We start from the raw sequence: 21,880 nt of genomic DNA, 5'->3' as shown, positions 1-21,880 counted from the left end.
ATAGTCAGACATTTTACTGAGTTTTTTTGTCTTCCTTTTTGTTTTATGGTTCTCTGGGAAAAGCAGGGCTAGGAAAAATTCTTATTTTTAAAAACTTATTGGAATTTCTTAACACCACCTGTTCACTGCCTCTGTATAATTCGAGGATTGAACAGAAGTGTGTATGTATAGATAAACTGGTAATGATTTTGTTCAAAAAATTTCAAATAAGAAAAGAAAATTTAGATTCCATGCCTCTCTCTATAGTTAAAACAGTACTCATTTGTATTTATCATTGCAGTACAGAACTATTGTCTGGGGTTGATTTGTGTCAAATAGACCAAAGAGGAAAACATTTATTGTATTGTCTTTTCTCTTAGAATATACAATGCTGTAGATCTCTCAGGGTGGGAGGAAGAAGAGGAACAAGGAGAAGGGGAGATTTGGCAAAGAGTGTGTATGTATGTGTATACACTCATGCATACATACATAGCACATATATGCATATACTTACATATCTATTATACTTGGCTTATTTTTATGGCAGAGGTTTTGGAAAACTTTAACAGCAACTTCTTGGTCTAGAAGTTGTAACTATAGTGAGATCTTCACTTTCCCCAGTAAAACACTATAGGAAATCATATTTTTAACTTGATGGAAACTTAAGATTTTGTAAATAGGTAAATATTTTGAGACCAAAATGCTGCAGAAACTTAAAGGAAATATATTTGCTTGAAAGAATATGCTCACATGTAGAAGTTTTGTGCCTTTAATGGGTTGTCATGTCAGAAAGAAAGAAAAAATGCTTAACCTAATAGCCTAACTTCTGGTGATGAGCCTTTGTAGATACAGTTAGCCAAACTGGACCTTGGACAGTAGATGTAGTCTGTCCTTGGCTTTGAAGTCTTTTGGCTTACTAGGACATGCTGGGACTTACTTTTCACTGGCATAGCCCTCAAAACCTAGGGTCACCTCTATGCCACAGTGAAGCATTGAGAGTTGGTGTTTTGGGTAAATTCATGATTTTACAGTATCAGACCTGTGGTATAGTCTGTATTTTCATTAGCAGACTTACTTAGCACAGTGCTTGGTACATAGTAATTGCTTAATAAATGCTTATTGATTGATTACTGATGGTATTCATGTTATAACCAAATGGGGGGGGGGGAAGCCTCTGAAGGAAGCTGCTCTAACTAAAGAGTTGGAAATGCCTGTATTGGAAAGTATGTATTCAGCCAGTGAATGTGAAATTTACTGTCACCATTAGCTAAGACACATTAGTTCCTGTGTACCTTATAGACTTAGTTGTGACACAGTAATCTAATCACTTTAGATAAATTACACAGTACTTAGCACAGTGCCTGGCACACAGTAAGAGCTTAATAAATGTTTATTGACTAATAGAAAAATCAAAGACCTTGAACAGCCACAGATTTTGTATCCAAGGTCTTTCTTCAGGTCTGCCTATCACCATGCTGGAATTTTGAATAAATGTAATTGTCTTAGCGTAGTGATAACATTATACCCCACTTTTCTAGGGGTCATATTTCTGGTAACTTCAACCCTTAGGAATAATGCATGAAGTTCTTTGGAAATAAAAAGAAGAAAACTGCATAGCAGGAGGGGAATGAGTGTCTCTAAATTCTTACGTTAAATCAGGCTTTTATATTTGTGGGTAAAACTTTAATGACTTTTGCAGTTCTCAAAGTAGTTACCTGTTTTCTCAACCCTACTAGGAGCCAGTTACTTCTGGCAGGCTCTCTAGGGATTTATTGGAAGCCTGGAATAGAGAGGGAAGATGCAGAAATGTCTTGAATATAAGAATGGATGCTCATAGTAATGCACTAAATAAAATCTTCAAGAAAAGAAAAGAAAACTCTGCTTAAGGAGGCAGTCTGGTAGAAAAGACATTTTAGAAAGGTTTCCATCAAAAGTGACTAAATTAAAAATAGGGAGGGGGGTGTTCTTGTCCTTACTTTCATCTGGAAAATAATGTCCCCCAGCCCCCAGATAAATTGAGTCATTCTCTATGTGTCTAAAAAAAGACTACCAAAAATTTGAGTTATAACTACTTAAAGTGTTTGCAACTGTTCATGACTTTGTCATTTTAGGATTCAAGCCCCCCAAAAATGTGGCAGGGTATGGAACAGGAAGAGTTCTCAGGGTTAAAATGTTATCAGCCCTCTTCAAAAGTGTTGTTCTCCTCTTTCCTCCAATACTGATTTCCATTTTTGACACCTTCTTTGCAGTTACTTAATAGTCCTCAAGTGGGACTGGGGGAGAACTCTTTTAGCTAGTTATTAATACTGCTCACATCTCTCCCTGCTGGGGGTCATTTGAGCCAGAGCTTAGTTTTCTCAGCTATCAATACCCACAGTAGCGGGCATCATCTCTTAGAGCTAAGCCTTGGAAGAGCTTGATAAGGAGATTCTTGGGCAACAAATAGATCCTCCTCCACTTAGTTTTGGCAAATTGAATTTAATCGAATAAATCATAAAAGATTTAGGACTCTACCTTCCAGTGTAGAAATTATCTGAAGGAAAAAAATATATTTTCTTGAAACCGGTAGGATTGGGAATAGGAGAGAGGAGGGTTTTATGTGAAAGGAAGTAAATATAGGCATGTTATTAAATGCAGCCCTTGAAAAGTTTGGACTTTTTCCCTGCCCTTAGAGAGATAGCCACCTTTGTGTTTATGTAAATAAATAAAGACACTGGAGGCTTTTGGACACTGAGTAGTTAACTGTATAAAGGCCCTGTAGACTACTTACTGTGAAGAAATCTAGAAACAAGAATACATTTTTTTTTTAACACTGTAATTTGGACTCCTAATTAAACACTTACTTTCCAGGAAAAATATTTAACTGTAGAAACTCCCCAATTTGTTTCAGGTCGGTCTTCTCTCTTTCCCTTTGAAGATGCCTTTCTAGAGGACAGTCATGGTGACCAGTCCTTATCATCAGGCCTGAGCTCTCCAACTCGCTGTCAGAATGGTGAAAGAGTGGAACGCTATTCTAGAAAGGTGTTTGTTGGGGGCCTCCCTCCTGACATCGATGAAGGTACTCTGTGTGTGTGTGTGTGTGTGTGTGTGTGTGTGTTTGTGTATTAATTAACATGTTTAAGAAAGAATTGTCTTGTATTTAATGTTAGCACTTTGAGAACAGGAATTGTTTCATTCTTGGCAGAGTGCCTGGTACATAGTAGGTGATTTATAAATACTTGTTGATTGATTTAAAAAACAGACCATGCCCATCATAGCTAATGGTCTGTTCTATTGTCTGTCTAGGGTATTGGCTTATCATTCCTGGGAAAGGTCAAAGTGGAGAGTAGTAATGTGTCATATGTAGAGCAGTAAGATCCATGTGGGTGTTCTTCCCATGTAGACTTCCTTCATAGGGACTCAAAAGGCAAAAGTCCTTCATATAGACTTGCTTTCCAGAACCTCACAGGTAGGCAGGGAAGGGATCCTACATCATTCAGAGTTTTTATACCTCAGTTATAAATTTGAGTATGCTGATAATTTCCAAGGCTTTAACCAAAACTTCAGCTATTATACTTAGACATATTTAACATTATATGTAAACATGTTTATATATATACATATATATGTATATATACAGATATGTATATATACATATATATCTATATATATAATCATTACACACTTATATGTAAGCATGACCTACATATCCCCTACACAGCATGGTATTGTAGAGGAAGGGTCAGGAAGACCTGTGTTCAAGTTTTGCCTCTGACACATTATGGCTTTGTGACCTTGGGCAAATCACTTAACCTCTCATTGTCCTAGGCAACTAAGACTAAATAGGTATTGACCTGTATTGGTGGAGGGAGTTTCCTCTCCAAAGAAAACACAAGTCCAGTCCCTATCACATAGATGTAAACAAGACTTGCTTATAAGGGTGAAAGCAATAATTAGGAAAATTAGTTGATTAAAACTAGAAAATTTTATCATGAATTAATGTATTATGATAAATATTTAGGTAACTAATAGTCCTAAGTGAAAACTTTCACTTTTGCCTAAAATTCAGTCTAAACATAGAAATGGGAAAATGGAAAAATAGTAAAGTATCAGGTGACTTAAAAAAAGTTTGTGTCAAGGTCAGTTCTAGTAGGTCTGTGACCTACTTAAGAAAATCTTAGGAATGAATCCTTTTGGTAGCTCTTAAATATTTCTAGAAAATAGAAGTTAATTTTTTGCTAGAAAGGAAGAAAGGAAATTGGTTTGGAACATTAACACTAACTTGGCTGCTTTGTTAGTCATGAGTTCCTCATCACTCCTCAACATTCTATGTGTTCAGGCAGAGGATGCATGATTGTTTCTTATCGATGTTAAAGAGGATTCACTTAGTGGGTAAGGACTGGACTAGACGACTTTATGATGCTAATAATATTCTCTTTGAACTTATAAAGCAGGATAGAGCTGGAGCATCTAATTATAAAGTCCTCTTCCTGGTTTAAAAATTAATCTTAGTTCTTCCCATAGTGTTGGCTTGTTTGTCTCTCCCTGCCCACAAATAGAGTTTTTCATTTGTTGCTGAAAGAGCTGTTAATTTCATACCTGACTAAAGCTGTCTTAGTAGATTATATTAATCTTCTGCCATGAGTCAAAAAAGAGATTCCATTCAATTTACTAGGATTTTTAAAAAGTGTTTCATTGAAGATGAGAGTATATAAACATGGGCTGTAACCAATTTATTTGTCTTAACACTGTTATTCCATGTACCTATTAGGGAAACACATTTTCTGCTGGCAAAAGATACCAAAAAAGAAAAAAAAACTTGTAGAAATAGAATGTGATTTCCTATTTCAAAATGACTTATGAACTACATATTTTCATATTCTGTGCATCTTTGCTCTTTTCTGAAAATAAAATTTTAAAAAAATTCTTATTTTTTTTAACTTGTTTTCCTCAAGACCAAGCTCTGTGTTTCCATTCTCTATGGTGCAATAAGGGAAATTTGTAATATAAAAGTGAGAAACTGAGTTTTCATGCTTTTAAGTGAATTAATAGAATACTGATTTAGTGCAATTTTATAGATGACTTTCAGCTTCTCTTGTTAAATGGCTTTAGGAAACAACCCTTAGGGCATTTTTAAAAGCAGGGTTCTGTATTTTGCTGCTTGGCAATTTCCTTTTCCCCCCCTAAATCTCCTTATTTGTTTTTGTAGATGAGATTACTGCCAGCTTTCGTAGATTTGGACCTCTTGTGGTGGACTGGCCTCACAAAGCTGAAAGCAAGTCATATTTTCCACCTAAAGGTAATAAGCTTACAATGCCTATACAGCCTGTTTTTAGAACTAGTGTGACAAATCAATAAAAGGCAGCCTTTTAACTCTTGAAGTGGCTGGGATTTTTTTTTAATCCATTGTAATGTGGTTGTTAATATATGGAGAGAGAAGATAGCAAGCCCGTTTCTCCAATGCCACGCTACTGGTTTCGTAGTCTTATCCACGAGGAAGTAGAATACCATCTGGAACCAGCCTTTAGCTCATGTTGATTTCTTACTTTTGGAATGAATGTGGGGAAGGAATGCTGAGATCTATTGATTATTTTAACTCGTCTCATTCAAAGGCTAAATCCATCTCCTGGCCTAAATTCTGAGGTTGATTTTTGTGGGGGGAAAATAAGGAAACTTAATATGTTTTTAACTATTATTAACCTTGAAATGAAGAAACTCTCCCAACCTGGGGCCAGGAGTACGTGGTGAGGGTGGTAATTTGAGATGAGTTTATCTTTATCCCCATATATCAACATTGGGACAACTTATCAAAGTAAAAGCTAGTACATGACTCTTAAAAACTCCTGACTTTTTCCAGGTTGTTTTGGGATTTGTTTTTGATATTTTTTTTAAAGTTTTATGGTTGCCTTTTGTATTTGTATTACCTTTTTTCCTTAACTTTCTCTACTCCTTTCCATATTGAACTCTCGTTTGAATGGAGAAAAACATTTAAGTAAACCAGCTAACACAAGCGTGGACAGCATTTACTTCATCACCACATCCAAAGTCACCCCCTCTCAACTAAGAGGAAGAAGTCTTCTTGTATGTCACTTTTCTAAGAGCAAAATTGTACATTATAATTCATCAGAGTTCTGCTTTTTCATGATATTGTTTACATTTCTGTCCTGTGTATGTTGTAACCTTGGTTCTGCTCGATTCATGCATCACTCCATATGGGTCTGCCCACATTTCTTTCAATTTCTTATATTCATCATTTCTTATAACAAGATAATACTCAGTTTATATCCTTGGACCAAGATCTTTTGACTCAATTTCACTCAATAGGCATCCATTTTGTTTGCTTTTTTTTTTTTTTTGCCACTGAATATTTCATTGCATATAGGAATTTTTTCCCCTGATATTGACCTCCTTGGGTTATATGTCCAGAAATGGGATCACTGGGTCATGAATAGCCTAGTGACTTCTTATTTATTTCCAAATAGTTGGACTAATTCATAGCTTCACCAGCAGTGACTTAGCGTTCCCCTCACACCTTCAGTATCTTTTTTTTTTTAAGTCACTTTTGCCCATTTGGATGTGAGGTGAATTTGACTTATTTTCTTTTCAGTGGATCAAATCATCTGTTGTTTTTCTGGGGATAACAGTTTGTGTTAAAACCAGGGGGTTTGATTTGGCTAATACTAGGGGCATCACCTACTTGTGTACCACTTACCAAGTATTTGTCGCTAAAAATGACATCATCTTGTGGATTATCCTGAAAACAATTTTGGGAGGGACAGGTGCTATGTTTTATTATGCAGCACCAGCTCACTGGACAACAAAACAGGATGAGAAAACAAGCTTTAGACACAGTTACCCCAAATTCTGCAAGTCTTTTCTGTGCCTTATGTGGACTTAATTGATTTTTGCCCCAAGGTTGTGGCTTAACCTAGGGAGTGAAGGCAGCATCTTGTTGACCTAATTGTAAGTGATTCAATCTAAGGCGACTTCTCTCACTGACCCCCTTATTCACAAACTCTAAATAATTTACTAAGCACCATCAATTTTTAACTTAATTCTATAGAATTTCCTCATCTAAAAGACAAAAAATCAACTTTGTTATTCAGCAAAGGCTAAGCCAGTCTCCTGTCTAAGTAATTCATATGGCCCTGAGGATGATCTTTATGGGAAATAAGAGGAAATTTAGTCATACTATGATAATGAGGGAGCAGCTTTCAGAAGACTTTGGTAGAGGGGTTTTAATAAAAAAAGACAACCCTCTCCTTAGGCCTTATAACCTAAGGTAGAGGGTAAGCAGTCCAGAAAAGAGAAAGAAAAGTCTTATTATAATTATTACTCCATTCATATTTGAATCCTCACCTACCTTTCTCAATTTATATCCCTTCTTCTCTTTGCAAACTTTTTGTCAAACTGGCCTGTTACTGTTTCCTACGTGCAAAATCACATCTCCTGCCTCAGTATCTTTGCACAGGTCATCCTGCTATGTCTGGCATGAGCACTCCTCTTTCACCTTTGCATTTTTGGATTCTTAAAGCACAGTCTAACTCGCTCTTAGATCAGGCCTTTCTGAATTTCCATCTCCTTTCCAGTTGCTAGTCCTCGCTCCCTCTTGAAATTATATTGTATTTTCTGGATATTTATTTTGTATTACATGCATGTACAAGTTGCATTTGTACAAGACACTATAAACTCCTTCAGGGCCATGATTGTTTTTGTATCCCTGGTACCTAGCTCAGTCCCCAGCACACAAATGCTTAATAAATGTTTGAATAGAATGTTGGCTGTAGCTAATTAGTTCATCTTAAACAATTCAGTTTTATTTATAACTGGTTTCTGGCTATGTAGTAATTAGCAGTTCTTCTGTAGGTGTGCCTTTCTTTAGGTAGAGTTGAAATTGATCAAATGTTTTTCTTAGTACATTTCAGGCTTACGAAGAAATAGGACCTAGCATCTTACATCTAGGGGCAGCTTTTGAAGTAACCTGGTTCCAATGACTTCCTTTTGCTAGCTGCCTGAGCTGATGCAGCTTTTTGGGTATGGATTGGACTAACTAGCTTGCTGCAGTCCCTTCCAATTCTAAAAGTCTGACTGTGGAATTAACGTATCTTGGCCTTCTTAAGTATTTGAACAGACCACAATTGAGTCTTTTAAACTTGCCGGGAACCCAACGAGCAGGGGAGATAGTAAGGTTGCATTGACTAGCGGTTTATGGTTCTACTTGTGACAGGCTCCTGTGAAGACAAGAAATAATGGTTTTTGATGGTTTTATCAGCAGCCCTTTGAGAACTGAAAGACAGATGATGTGAATATACCCCAAAAGGAAGGAAGAGTTTTTGTTCCAGGCAGAATTCTTTTTTTTTCACTTTATTATTAATTTATCAACAAATTCTATAAGCATTTGAGTTTTAAATTTTTCTCCCTCTCCCTCCCCACTACCCTCCCCAAGACAGCATGCAATCTGATGTAGGCTATACATATACATTCCTATTATACATATTTTCACATTAGTGATGTTGCAAAGAAGAATTAGAACCAATAGGAGGAACCACAAGAAAGAGAAAACAAAACAAACAGAAGAAAAGAATAGCAAATAGTATGCTTCAATATGCATTCATACTCCATAGTTCTTTCTTTGGATGTGGATAGCATTTTCCATCATGAGACCTTTGGAGATGTCTTAGATCCTTGCATTGCTGAGAATGGGCTAAGTCTATCAACGTGAGTCATTGCACAACGTGGCTGTTACTGTGTAGGATGTTCTCCTGGTTCTGCTCACTTCACTCAGCATCAGTCCATACAAGTCTTTCCAGGTTTTTCTGAAGTCTGCCTGCTCATCATTTCTTATAGCACAATTGTATTCCGTTACATTCATATACCACAACTTGTTCAGCCATTCCTTAATTGATGGGCATTCCCTTAATTTCCAATTCTTTGCCACCACAAAAAGAGCTGCTATAAATATTTTTGTACATGTGGGTGCTTTTCCCATTTGTATGATCTCTTTGGGATACAGTCAGGCAGAATTCTTATTCTTCATATCCTATAAAGGTAGAAGGACATTTGCAATTGAATCACTGAAAGTTCTAAAGAAAGAAAAGTGCAATATTGAGGGAAAATCATTTTTGATTTTCTTGCTCAGACTCATTAGCTTTGTGACCTTAAGAAAGTCACTACATTACTGACCTTCAGTTTCTGCCTGTGTAAAATAGTATCTGCTTTAGGGATCATTGTAAAGATTGAAGATTTAGAGTTGGAAGGGATTGTAAAGGTCATTTGGTCAAACCTTTTTATTTTACAGTTGAGGAAACAAGTCCAGAGAGTCCAACTTGGATTTATTTGTCTAAGTTCTTACAAGTAGAAAGCATCAAAGATAATATTTGAACCTAAATCCCTTGACTCTCAAATCAGTGATCATTTTCTGTTGTCACCACCTCTGAAATGAGGGAATGCATTTAGGGTACTTTGGGATCCTCAAAACACTATATAATTGTTAGCCATCTTGTTTGATATGAATGTAGCTATTTTTTTTTATAGTTTAATGAGTAAAGACAACTGAAGAGATTACTATGGGAATTTTTTCAAAAATGAATTTATGTGAGTCTCCCTCAGTGATAACAAACTTAACACTTTGAAAACGTGTATCAATAGTGTTTTCATTTTGAATGATTGCTAAATTGAAAATTCCTCAATAGGAATTATATCTTCCCTTCCTTATATATCTCAATACATTGTTAGGCACTCAAATATTGGTTAGTTGAATAAACAATTCATACAATTACAGTTAAATCCGACTTCATTCAGAATATTCTCTCATTCTTCAAAATGTAGCTTAAGTTCTGCTTCCTCTTGTAACATATCTTCTCTATGACTCAGTTTATATCACTGTTAGTACTATGACATTAGTACCTTCCGAGACACTGACTTTTTCTCTAATTGTCTGTTATCCAATTTATTTATTCATTCATTTATTAATTGTTATCCACTTTAAAGGTTTGTGTACTATCTTGTTCACTGATTGCCTCATGTGTGTCTTGGCTCCCCAAGTAGATCATAAACTCCTTTTGAATCTTGATACCCTAAAGTGCCAAGCATAGTGCCAAATATACCATGAGTAATTGGAGGGAAAAAATTCCTTGGTTGACTGATATAGGAGTGGAACAAGCAAGAAAAGATGATGGACCTTTTTCTGTCATGCATGTAGATTTACTCTTTTTTTCTTATCTTCTTTTCCATTACAATGGGAAATGGAGAGGAATCTCCTGTCATATAATTACCTCTTGTATCTTTAAAATATAAGGCCATCCTCCAGGGAAAGAGCAAGTAGCAGCAAATATGGTAGGGTTCTGCCAGAGTGGAAATATTTTAAAATTATTTTCCTGTTGCTTGATCGTAAAATGGAACCCACATCTCTTCTGAATTTAATTATGAATAACCAGAAGGACATTCAACTCTACATCTTGCCAAAACATTGAAGAAGATTTCTATTGTATGTTTTTAGCTCCGGATTTGTACTAAAGTGAAATTATATATATTGGCATATTCCATGAAACTAGAGTCATCTTAAAATATAACCAGATCTCACATGATATTGTAATTGTCTTAAGTGATTATTGAATTTAACCAGAAAGAAGAAATAATGAGACATTGCAAATGATCACATCACGTTGGACACAATTAATACAATGTATATTAAGCGATCAATACAGAGCCCTGTACCATGCGATGCAGAGGGGACTCCAGGCAGCAGTATGAGATGCAATTCCAGGTTGCCAGTTAATATCTTTGAAAAGTTAACACGACCCACATGAGAAAGTCAGTTAATGCAGTAAGATGGTCTATGGGCATTGCCAAATAGATGGTACAGGCAGTAAATTCCATAGGATCTTAAAAGAAGAAAGGTGACTCTAGGCTGCAATGATTTAAGGAAGGTTTCACAGAAGAGGAGGATTCCGTCTCAACTTCAGCGGATGGGAAGGATATAAGTGAAGAGGAAAGTGGGAGAAGAGCATTTTATAGAAAAAAAAAAAGTACTGAAGTAGGCTTTATATGATGCATGTTTGTTTGGGAGGAACAGTGACAAGATCAAACCTGAATGGACTCAAGATTTTATGTTGGGGATTAGTGGGAGATAAGGTCGGTTTGGGCTATGTCTCACACGTAACATTTTCTCCCTTTCTCCATGCTTTTGCTTTGGCTATTCCCCCTTGCCTGGAATACACTCCCCTCTTCAGCCTCATTGAATCCCTTCCTTCATTTAAAATAGTGTTTGAGCACCACCTTCTACATGAAGTTTTCCTGATTCCCCAGCTGCCTTTAGTGCCCCCCTCCCCACTACCTTGTATTATTTTGTATTCTGCATGTGCTGATGTATGTACAAATGGTCTCCACCGGTAGAATGTAAACTCTTTGAAGACAGGGATTTTTTGTTTTTATCATTCTATCACCCACACCCAGCGTAGTGTCCAGCACATATTAAGTGCTTAATACATGCGTGTTTATTGATTGCTGTGCAAAGGCAGAGAGAGGGGTAGGGCAATGTCATATGAGAGGGTCAGGAGGCAGAGCAGTTTGGCTAGATTGTAGAGCACATAAAAGGGAGTTAACGCATAATAACTTTGGAAAGTGAGATGGAAGCCAGATTATGAAAGGCTTTCAGTTCCACAGTTCCACATGGGAATGTTTGTATTGGATCCTAGAGGCAGTAGGGAGCCACTGGAATAACATATTCACACCTGTCTTTTAGGAATTTGACTTTAGCCGTTACGTGAAGGATGAATTTAAAAGGTCAGAAGTCAATTGGGAAGATATCAGAGTAATTGAAGTTAGAAGTAATGAGTAACTGAACTAGGGTAGTGGTTGTGTGAATAGAGGGAAGGGGGACAGATGTGAGAGTGGTGGAGGTAGAATCAGTAAGATTTGGCAACTAATTGTCAATGTGATATGAAGGGGACTGAAGAATCCAGGATGCATATGTAGTGACCAGATGAGTGGTGATCCCCTGAACAGAAGCAGTAGACCGAATGTTAAATTTGGAGTCACAAGACCTGGCTTAGGACTCTGTCTTGATTTGCTTTCTACCTCTGACTTCAGACAAGCCGTTTTGCCTCTCTGAGTCTTTTGCCTAATACGGAAATTGAGAGGCTTTATCTAGAAGACTTCGGAGCTTACTTCCTGCTCCACGCCTTTGATCCTCTGATTTTTGAAGCTTTTTGAGAAAGGCACTGATTGATATATTGATGAAAGTAGTGTTTTGGAAAAAGCATCTAACAGAATTGGTCTAGAGGGGGAAGACACTAGACACCAAAAGCTAATCTAAAGATCCTTAAAATAATCCAGGTATGAGGTTATAAGGGCAGTGAGAATGGAAAGAAAGGGATGGAGGGCAGAAACATTACAGAGGGAGAATCCAGTGGTTTCAGTAATTGACTAAATGTGGGGAAAAGGTAGAGGAACCAATCTGCATTCACTAGGAAAATGATGATAGCTTTAAGGGGGCGGCGGGGGCGAGGGGAGAGAGTGTGTGTGTGTGTCTTATTTTGGGAATATCAAGGAGAGGCCAATGAGCCTGAGTATGAATGAGTGGTGGTTTTGTCCAAGACATACTAGTTTGATTTTAGTCATGTTTAGTTCAAGGTTATAGAATATCCAAGTGAAGATTCCCATAAGACATTATGGAACTGACAGCTGAGGCAAAGATTAAGGTTGGAGAGACCTCTTGGAAAATCGTTTGTGTAGAGGTGGTAGTTAAAACATGGGATTGGACCAGCCTCTGAGGGAGAGAGGGAAGACAGTATGAAGAGGAGCACCAAGGCCTGAATTTTGAAGAAGACCAATGGAGAAGGGGCAACGGGAGCCTATAAAGGAGATATGTGAGAGGAAAACCAAAGAGGCAGCATAAGCTCTTGAATAGAGAGTTGAATTTTGTCAGGAAGACCTGAGCTCAAATCATCTTTCAGATGCTTACTAGCTATATAATCCTCAGTAAATTATTTGACCCATCTGAACCTCAGTTTCGTCACCCATAAAAAGGGGATATTAGTACCTATGTCATGAGGTTTTGTAAAGATCATATGAGTGAATATATATATATATATATATATTATATATATGAAGAGCCTTGTAAACCTTAAAACACTACATAATGAAAGTCTTCTAACATCATAGAGACCAAAGGAAGGGTTTCAGAAAGACTGTGGTTAGTAAATAATGACTATCATTGCAGAGGTGTCAAAGAGGATGAAGGCAAGATCAAGGTAGCCTTTGGATCTAATGATGAGGAAATTATTGACCTCTGAGCATGCAATTTCAGAAGAGTAACAGGAACAAAAGCCAGACGGATTTCAGCCAACATTCATTTTTCCAGGACAGGAAGGAAGCAAGCGGCAGTAGACTGTTCTTGCTCACCATATTTAGCCAGTGCCAAAAACTGTGGGAATTTTCCTTACCTCCTGTGTATCGGGCCAACCTGACTTTAGGTCCAGAATGACTTTGCTCTCGAGTTCCCCGAGGCAAAATTACCTTGGCTGCCATCTAACCAGGTGACTAAAATATAATTAAGCGCAGGGAAAGGAGTAGAGACAAAGTCTACAGGCATTGGAATCTAATGGCCAAGATCCAACTTGAGCATTTGAGCTCTTAGTAATAAAATCTCCCACGGCTAAGGAATGGCGTAGAGGAGGAATTAAGTACAGGCAGGCTACCGTGGAACAGGATACCACCAGAGAAACAGCATGGGATTATTGTACTTGTTGTGAGTAATTTCTAGTTTCATCTTAATTCTAGATTTGAAAATTAGGGGAGAGAAAAATAATAAAATCCAAACAAGATAGTTCTGTTTTATGAAGTTGAAGATACTATTGAATTGCACAAGCACCTTTTGTCCTTCGTAAGCCTTTATACGCTCAAAGCCTATCTTCTAAGTGGTGACCTATGACTAGGGCACCAATCTGCCATACTGAAGGCATGACAGAACCTTGACACAGCAGGTCTCATGAACCTCATGGAGAGTCCTACATCATTTGGTGTCGTTTTCCCACGTTCAAAAGTGCGAGAGACTTCCTGTCCTTTCTCTCTGCCGTGCTTGTCGTATTAAATCTCAGCATTCTTTCAGCAGCAGCTTTGCAGTTGATTATTCCTTGCTTGCTCAATGAAGAACAATTTATACCTCGTGAAAAATAAAGAAAACTGTTTCCCACTGTTTTCTAGATGAGTATCATCCGTGGGAAAGAAGAATCAGTTTGAAATAAATTGTGAGCAGGTGAATTATTTTGGTATTTTTGCAAGGCTGATCGATATCAAGAAATAAACAAGTTGATGTTATTTGCGGCACTTCCTGGTCATTTGTGCTGTCTCATCATCAGGAAGTGTCCTTTGGTATTTTCTTCTTTGTAATAATCTATCCTACCCATGTGTTGTGAGAACGTCGGAGGATCTGGTGCGGGCCAGGGATCCAAGTCTTAACTGGCCCTTCTCACATAATGGGAGTGAGCGGTTCACCTGGACAGCAAGAAACAGTGTAGTACAATGGAAAGTGTGCAAAACGTGGAATCAGTTCAAATCCGAGTTCTTCTACTTACTGCCTGTGTGATTTTAATCAAATCATTTTGCCTCGCCCTGCCTCAGTTTTCTTATCTGTAAAATTTGGAGGATGGGCCAGATGACTTTTAAGTCCCCTTCCAGCTGTATGTCTGTGATTCTCTGTTCTCTGGCTTCACGAATTGTCAAATGTGACTTTTGAGCCTCAGTTTTTTTCCTGGGGGGTATGACATTTTCCTATTCATTCTTGAATCTTCTTGGTCCCATAGCCTATTAGTTCCCTGACTTTCCTCCTTCATTGTTTATTGGAGATGGCAAACAGCAGTCAAACAACAAACATTTTGTGTGCCTGACACTATGTTAAGTGCTGAGGATATGAAGGCAAGAAATCAGTTTGGGCTTTCAAGAGCTTCTCTTCTATCAGGGGAAACAACATGTACACATATAAGCAAATTCAGATTACATATAAGGTAATGGGGGAGATCAATTAATAAACATAATAATACATATTACACATATGTAATAACACTTAGGACCGTGTGTACAGTATGTGCCTTTTAGTTTTTCCAATAGAGTTAATGCATATTCTCTGATCCAGCCTCTCTCTTGCCTAGTTCACCTTGTGCATTTGGATTTCCTATGTAGAAGATAATTATGCCAATTCACAAAGGCATGGAAATGCAGGTGTTTATATATGTGGCTACAGAGAAGAAGAAAAATGACATCGACTCAAACCACACTAACGCTGTAGTCTTAAGTAATTGAACTAATTGACCACGTAGCGGTGTAGGAGAGATTGAACTGTGTACTGAACAGAGAGCCATCCTCAGTCAGGAAGACAGAGATTAAAATCCCCCTTCTGCCACATATGAGTGGTATGACTGTCACTTACCCATTAAGTGCCCCTGATTATATAAAATGTAAGATAGTTACAGTTGTTCCTTGGTAAAAAGGGATTTCCTCACCATAAGTTCCTTACAGTAATAAAATCACTGTTTTGTCCCCCAAAAACTTATTAATACACATAATTATAGAACGTTAGAGCTGGAACTCACTTTTTACCACCTCCAGAGGCATCTGAGGTATTGTGGAAAAAACACTACATTTGGAGACATGGGAACCAGGGACACATCCCAAGATCTTTATTATACCAGTGTAACTTTGGACACATGGCTTACACTCTCTGTGTTTCAGTTTCTTCATCTGTAAAACAGGGATGTAGGCAGAATGAATATCTGAGTTGAAGTCCCACTTTTTGACTTTTAATGACTCTGTGACCCTTTGTGGGCAAAACATTTAACTTCAGTGCCTCAGACAGATCACTGAAGCTAAGTTGGAGAATAGGTGCAAGTCTGTATTAAGGGGGAAGTTTCTCCCTAGGAGTTCCCTACACGGAAGAAACCATAGGTCTGGTTAAAAGGGCTTTTTAAACCATAAACGATAATATCAATGTGAGTCCTAATTCTGAATCCAATCTCTTAGTAGTAAGGATGAGGAAACTGAGACAGAGATGAAGTCCCGTAGAGCCTAGGTTGCAAAGTACACAGTATTTTGTTATGTATCGCTGGGTCATGGTCCCCAGGCTAGTGTTCTTTGTAATAAACTACCCAAGATCAGGGAGAAGAGAAGGACCACCAAATAAATCAGTTTTGTTACACAGAAGAAGGTAATGGGAACATTCCTTTTACTGTTTCCTTAAAGCCATTCTTTAAATCTGACTTTAAGAATATCTGAAGGAAGTGAAGCTTTCAGAGTAAGTTATTTTTCTTTTCCAGAATAGCTCAAGTAGAAATCAGATGTTTTAAGCAATAACTCCAAGGCTTTTTCCCTCAAGAGATTATGCAAACTAATCAAGTCAAATTGTGAAGCAGAATGATTTTAATCTCTGCTTTTCTTAACTACTTGCAAGATGCAAGTAGCTTATGTTGAATTTGCATCTTCTCCATAGAAGATGATGGCACCCGCTCACTAGTCACATGTGCCCTGAATGTTTGGCAAATCTTCACTCACTGGTGGGATCTGAACCACCTGTCCACACATCCTTAAAATACTCCATTTCACTGTAGCTTTGCTTCTCAAAGGTTTTACCCATAAAACTACAGAAAAAGTGTTGTAACTGATATAATTTTGCTTCAGAGAGTTATTTCCCTCCAGTTAATTGCTTATTAATTACCTCTGGTCACTTGGCACTGTTCATTGCCAGAAGGAGCAATGGAAAGAGATTCAGTTTCTCTAGTTAGGCATTGACAGACAGCATTGTGAGGTGGAAAGAAGAGTAGATTTGGGGGCTCAGGCACTTTGCCTGAGTCTCACTTTCCTCATCTGTCATATGAGAGGGGTAGAGTAGATTATCTCTCAAATCCCTTCCAGCTCTAATGTTCTGTGCTTCTATAATGTATAATCTGAGAGGCTAGTACAAAATATGTGGAGACAAGTGGGGGAGAAATAGTAAAAAGCTAGATGTGTATTATAGTATCCTGAGTGCAAGAAACCTTGGGAATACTTCCCTCTGGCCCCTTCTCCCTGTATTATTTATAATCAGGGAAGGCTTTATGAACTTGCCAAGCTGGGCTGAGGAAAGTGTTTTATTAATTGAGTGAGATCTGGGAGAAGGCTGAGTAGCAGACATATTTTTGTCCCTAAGACATTAAAGAAGCCAGCCAGCTAGAGCGATCAGGAAAGCAAATTGAGGGGAGGATTCTAAAGTAGGAATTGAGAGGAACCTAAGATGTCATCTAATCTGCTCTTGCTTCAAGCTTGATTGGTCTGATTAATGGTTTTTAAAGTAAGGGTTGAGTATCTTGGTCATAACTGAATATCTGCAGAAAAGAACATAGTGATGGAGAGAATAACTCTTGGAAGCAGCCCTTAGAAGAATGGGAAAATGAACATGTCTAGCAGAGGAAAAGAAATTAGGTAGTAATACAAGTGACTAGTCACCCTACTTTAATTCTTCAGATGATTTGTGGCTCATGCGGGTAGTTCATTCCTTCCTTTGGTGTGGATCACAAGATGCCTCCACGTCTTATTAAGATGGTCTTTGTGAGTTGCTGTTGCCTCACATTTTCTTTTTCTTGCTGTCAATTAACCTTCTGGTGATGATCCTCTGCAAATTGAGTTAGGCCATACTCAAAGTCTTCTTGCTTTGGTCCAGGGGCATGTGTACTGTAACTCAGGATTCCAGGATCATTTCCATGTTGCAATGAGAGCAAGGGAGAAAAATGGAGAAGGAAGCAAAAAGGGAGGAAAAGGTACAGGAAGGAAGCATTGGGGAATTGGAGGTGGGGGGACAGAATTTGCCAGTAAGATTAAATATGTTATATTTAGAAAAGCACTGAGTCAGAAAGTACTCTAAGATTTATTTATTTATTTATTTTGCTTGAGATAAAAATAAAATGGCTTTGACCCTCTTGGATGAAGCAGCAGAGTACAGGTGTATCGTGGATGGAAGATGAACCTGCCACATTCAATAGGAATTTCAGAAAGCACATTGCATTTGAATGGTCTTATAAGACACATGCTTCATCTATATAACAGCAAAAAAAAATTGAAAGTGGAGGGAAAGATTGTTGGTTTCGTGGTCTTCAAGAGGCTGAAGACGTTTTTGTGGAAATTGAAGGATTCAACCATGTTGATAGCCAATTTGGTTTAATCTGTGTATTCTATTTGAGATTGAGTCCTTTGGCTGGTTAAGTGCAGTTTAACATGTAACATGTAGCAGCCCAATTTCAACTCATAGGTGGATCTGTCCATCGAAATGTTTTCTTGAGTCTTCCAAAATATCTTAGTTGTGTAGCGCCCCCAAAAGTTTTTTTTTTTTTACATTTTTCAGACTTGATTCCATGTATATGTAGCCAAATAGATGAATCATACTGAATCACAGAACTCAGAGATTTGCAGATTTGTGCTTCTTCCATGTAACTGCCATGCTATTTCTCCTTATAATAACTTCACCACCATCTCCACCTATCAGAATTCTTTTATGACTCAACTTTGTTGCTCTCTCTTCCACAAAACCTTCCTTGACCATCATCTCCCAACTCAAAGATGCTCTCTCCTTTCTCTGTACTTTCATGTCAATTTGTTCGTATCTCTTAGGCTAGTCATTATATTCTGCCATGTATTAGTTATGATGTGCATATCTAATATCTCCTAGATTAAAACCTATCCAAGGATAGGGACTACATTTTTTTTTATCTCAGCACACAGCATTTTGCTCAAATATTTGACCAAAAGAAAGCATACCAAATGGCAGTTAAGTTCTATGAATAGAACACTTTGTTCAAGATTTGTGCTTTGAGAAAGTAGGAGACCACAGTGAGAGCCCTAGGGTGCTCCACAGCCAGTAGAAATTGTATTTGCTGAGAATCCAAAGTAGATGTTGGGGTGGCCTTGAGAAGCAAACCAGGTAAGTTCTAGGAAGAGGCTGAAGTCAGAGAAGATTTTTAGAATAAAGGTGCTCATGTCTAAAATACTTAAGAAATTTAGAAGGATTAGGGTGAAGTGTATACACTGGAGGTTTTTGGTTAAGATTGATGAAATGAGTGCAGGTTCTGTGGAATGGCTGACATGGATGGAGTTGGCCATCAGAAGGTCCTATCCCTTCCTTTTGTAGGAGCATATCCTGCACTGAGTTAAACTTCACCAGAAACAGGTGAATAATAATATTTAGCCACTTTCTTAATTCTGTGGTAGATGAGAATAAGTCCTTACAAGCTTGAATCTCCTTTGCTATTGTCATTAGGTATTAGAACAAGTATGAGTAAATTAGCTAGAATAGACATGAAAATCTATTGAAAGGGGCAGCTAGGTGGCACAGTGGATAGAACACAGGGTCTAGAATCAGGAGGACCTGAGTTCAAATCTAACCTTAGACACTTACTACCTGTGTAACCCTGGACAAGTCACTTAACCCTGATTGCCTCCAAAAAGAAAAAGAAAGAAAGAAAGTCTATTGAAAGAAATCACTAGTAACAAAATCAGTTAAGCTTCAAGAATGAATCCAGAACCCAATTGTTTATCATCAAACCTATATTTTCTTCTATATCTTAGAAAGCTTTTTTAAAAAAACTAAAGCCTGTAAGTGGGAAATTTGCAGGCAGTAACACCATTGTTTTCTCCCAATCTTGTACCTGTCCAAAAATTTGATTGGCTTCGTCCATGTAACAGTCTTGATATTTCTCCTTATAATGGATTTGCCACCATCTCTTAGGCCTACGTCTAAACTTTGATTATTTTCTCAAAATACTCAAATTCTCTCTTATGTAATAGTGAAAGGTTAAATATAATATTTGGATTTTAGGACCTCCCAAACACTCTTTTTACAGTCAGAAGGAGATGAGCATATGGGGTTGATCCTTTCTGGTGAACTTAGAGGGGAAGACATGGACAGGAATCTCCATAGAATGGGCAGGAATGGATGAATTGCCATCTGCATCATTGGAAGGAACATCCACATCAAAGAAGTCACAATAAGATTGATTTGCATAAAATATTAAACCATCTTAAAGTCATCCTGAGGCTTTGAAAGGCAGACATGCCTTTTTATTTGTGACCCTGAGAAAGCTTCTCTTGGCTTCTATTTGTGATTTTATTGTTCCTTGACTTCATTGAGGAACAAATTCCAATTTTGAAATGAAAAATGCCTCTGATGGGGAAATAATTCAAATTTTAAAAGGTAGATTAATTCAAGAAGTCAGTTAGGAACATTTCAGAGGACAGCAAACATGGAAATAGCACAACAATGAGGAGCCCAGTATCAATCCCATACATTGGAACGTTAGCCCCAGACTCAATTAACTTTAATTTATCTTTTTCTTTTTTGGCTAGGCAATGGGGTTAAGTGACTTGCCCAAGGTCACACAGCTAGTAAGTGTCGAGTGTTTGGTCTGAGGTCGGATTTGAACTCAGGTCCTCCTGAATCCAGGGTTGGTGCTGTATCCACTGCGCCACCTAGCTGCCCCCAATTAACTTTAATTTGTGGGGAAAGACTCCCAATTAGCTATATGAACCATGGAACTGAGGAACTGAGTTGTCATACTTCAGATATAAACTGGGGAAGAACAATGATTTTCATATTTGAATAAACCTGCTTCTTGGGCAAGGAGTATGGTATTGTGAAAAGAACACTGAGTTTGTTATCAGAAGAGTTGTGTTTGATTCCCAGATCTGCTACATACCACTTGTGTGACCTTAAGCAATTGAGTTTATTTCCGTGGGCCCCAGTTTCCTCATCTGTAAAATGAAAGTTTGAACTAGATGATTTTTAAAGACATTCCCAACTCTAAATCCTTTAAAATATCTTTAAAAAAAATTTTTTTTGCAAGGCGCCACAGTGCTATCCTCATCTGTATGACATGTAATTGACAAGTGTACTAGAAGATATAGAGTATAACAATTTTTTTCACGAATGAACCATGTATAATTTCAGAACATTCCATTCTTTTCTCAGAGTCATATCTGTAAATCTGATGTACATCAACCAGATAGCTGAGTCAATGTTGGAATATATGACAAAACCCATTTGAGTTTGAGGGGTCCTCAGGTCCAAGAGGGATTAGACTTATTGCTGCTTAGACCCAGAGGATAGAATTAGAAGTAATGGGTGAAAGCTGTGCAAAGGAAAATTTAGGCTTAATGTGACTTCCTAACGGAGGTATCCATAAGTGAAGTGTGGTGCCTTGATGTGTAGTGAATTTTTCTTCCTTCGAGGTCTTTATGCAGAAGCTGAATAGTCACTTGTTATCTATTGTAAAGTGCCTTTGTCAAGTTGCACTAGATCAGTAAAACTCAAATAGGAATTTAGCAAACAAAAATGAACAGTATCTATATCACATTATACTGTTTTTTATTTTGTTAAACATTTCCCAACTACGTTTTGGTCTGGCTTGGGCAGCATTCTTGTGCTGCTTGAGACAAATAGGGGCTAAGTTTGGTATCTGTGGACTAGATGACTCTTTGGTTCCCTTCCAAACCTAACATTCTGTTTTAGTCACTATTCTCATGTCATTAATATTAAATTGCTTATTTTAAAATTTTATCCTAAGGTTTCTTTCCATTAAGCAACCAGTATCTTGCTCTAGATCAAGAAAGACACCTCTTTAAAATGCAACTATAAATGGCCTTTGGACTCATTTGTGTTTTGGCTGCCTGTTTTTAAACAATGATTTTTGCCACTTTGTGGTAGAGTTTGGTTAGAGTGTGCTAGTAATGTTTTGGTAAAACAATGTTTTTGCCCTTTCTTTAAGAACCACTAATGAGGTGAGACCTATTATCTTCCAGAGGCAGCCTATTCTGCCTGTAGGTACCACTAGTAGTTAAGAAAGGCAGAAATCGGTTCCTTTGCAATTTGTACCCATTACTATTTCTACTTGGTTTCCTGGTGATA

At 37.6% G+C, this 21,880-nt stretch overlaps 1 protein-coding gene across 6 annotated transcripts in view; it reads left to right on the top strand.

Annotated features, from left to right (window-relative positions):
* Window positions 1-21,880, top strand: part of CPEB3 (cytoplasmic polyadenylation element binding protein 3) — a 229,460-nt gene that overhangs the window by 144,572 nt on the left and 63,008 nt on the right. For all 6 annotated transcript variants that reach the window (XM_027839883.1, XM_027839884.1, XM_027839882.1 and 3 more), the window contains 2 exons: window positions 2,870-3,037; window positions 5,168-5,257. In XM_027839883.1, coding sequence (XP_027695684.1) covers window positions 2,870-3,037; window positions 5,168-5,257 — 258 coding nt within the window. The remainder of the gene's footprint in view (window positions 1-2,869; window positions 3,038-5,167; window positions 5,258-21,880) is intronic.

This window comes from Vombatus ursinus, unplaced genomic scaffold, assembly GCF_900497805.2.
Source record: "Vombatus ursinus unplaced genomic scaffold, bare-nosed wombat genome assembly UNPS02014833.1, whole genome shotgun sequence".
In the NCBI taxonomy this organism is placed as follows: Eukaryota; Metazoa; Chordata; class Mammalia; order Diprotodontia; family Vombatidae; genus Vombatus; species Vombatus ursinus.
The sequence above is the reverse complement of the archived record's forward strand: the minus strand, read 5'-3'. Positions and strand labels throughout refer to the sequence as shown.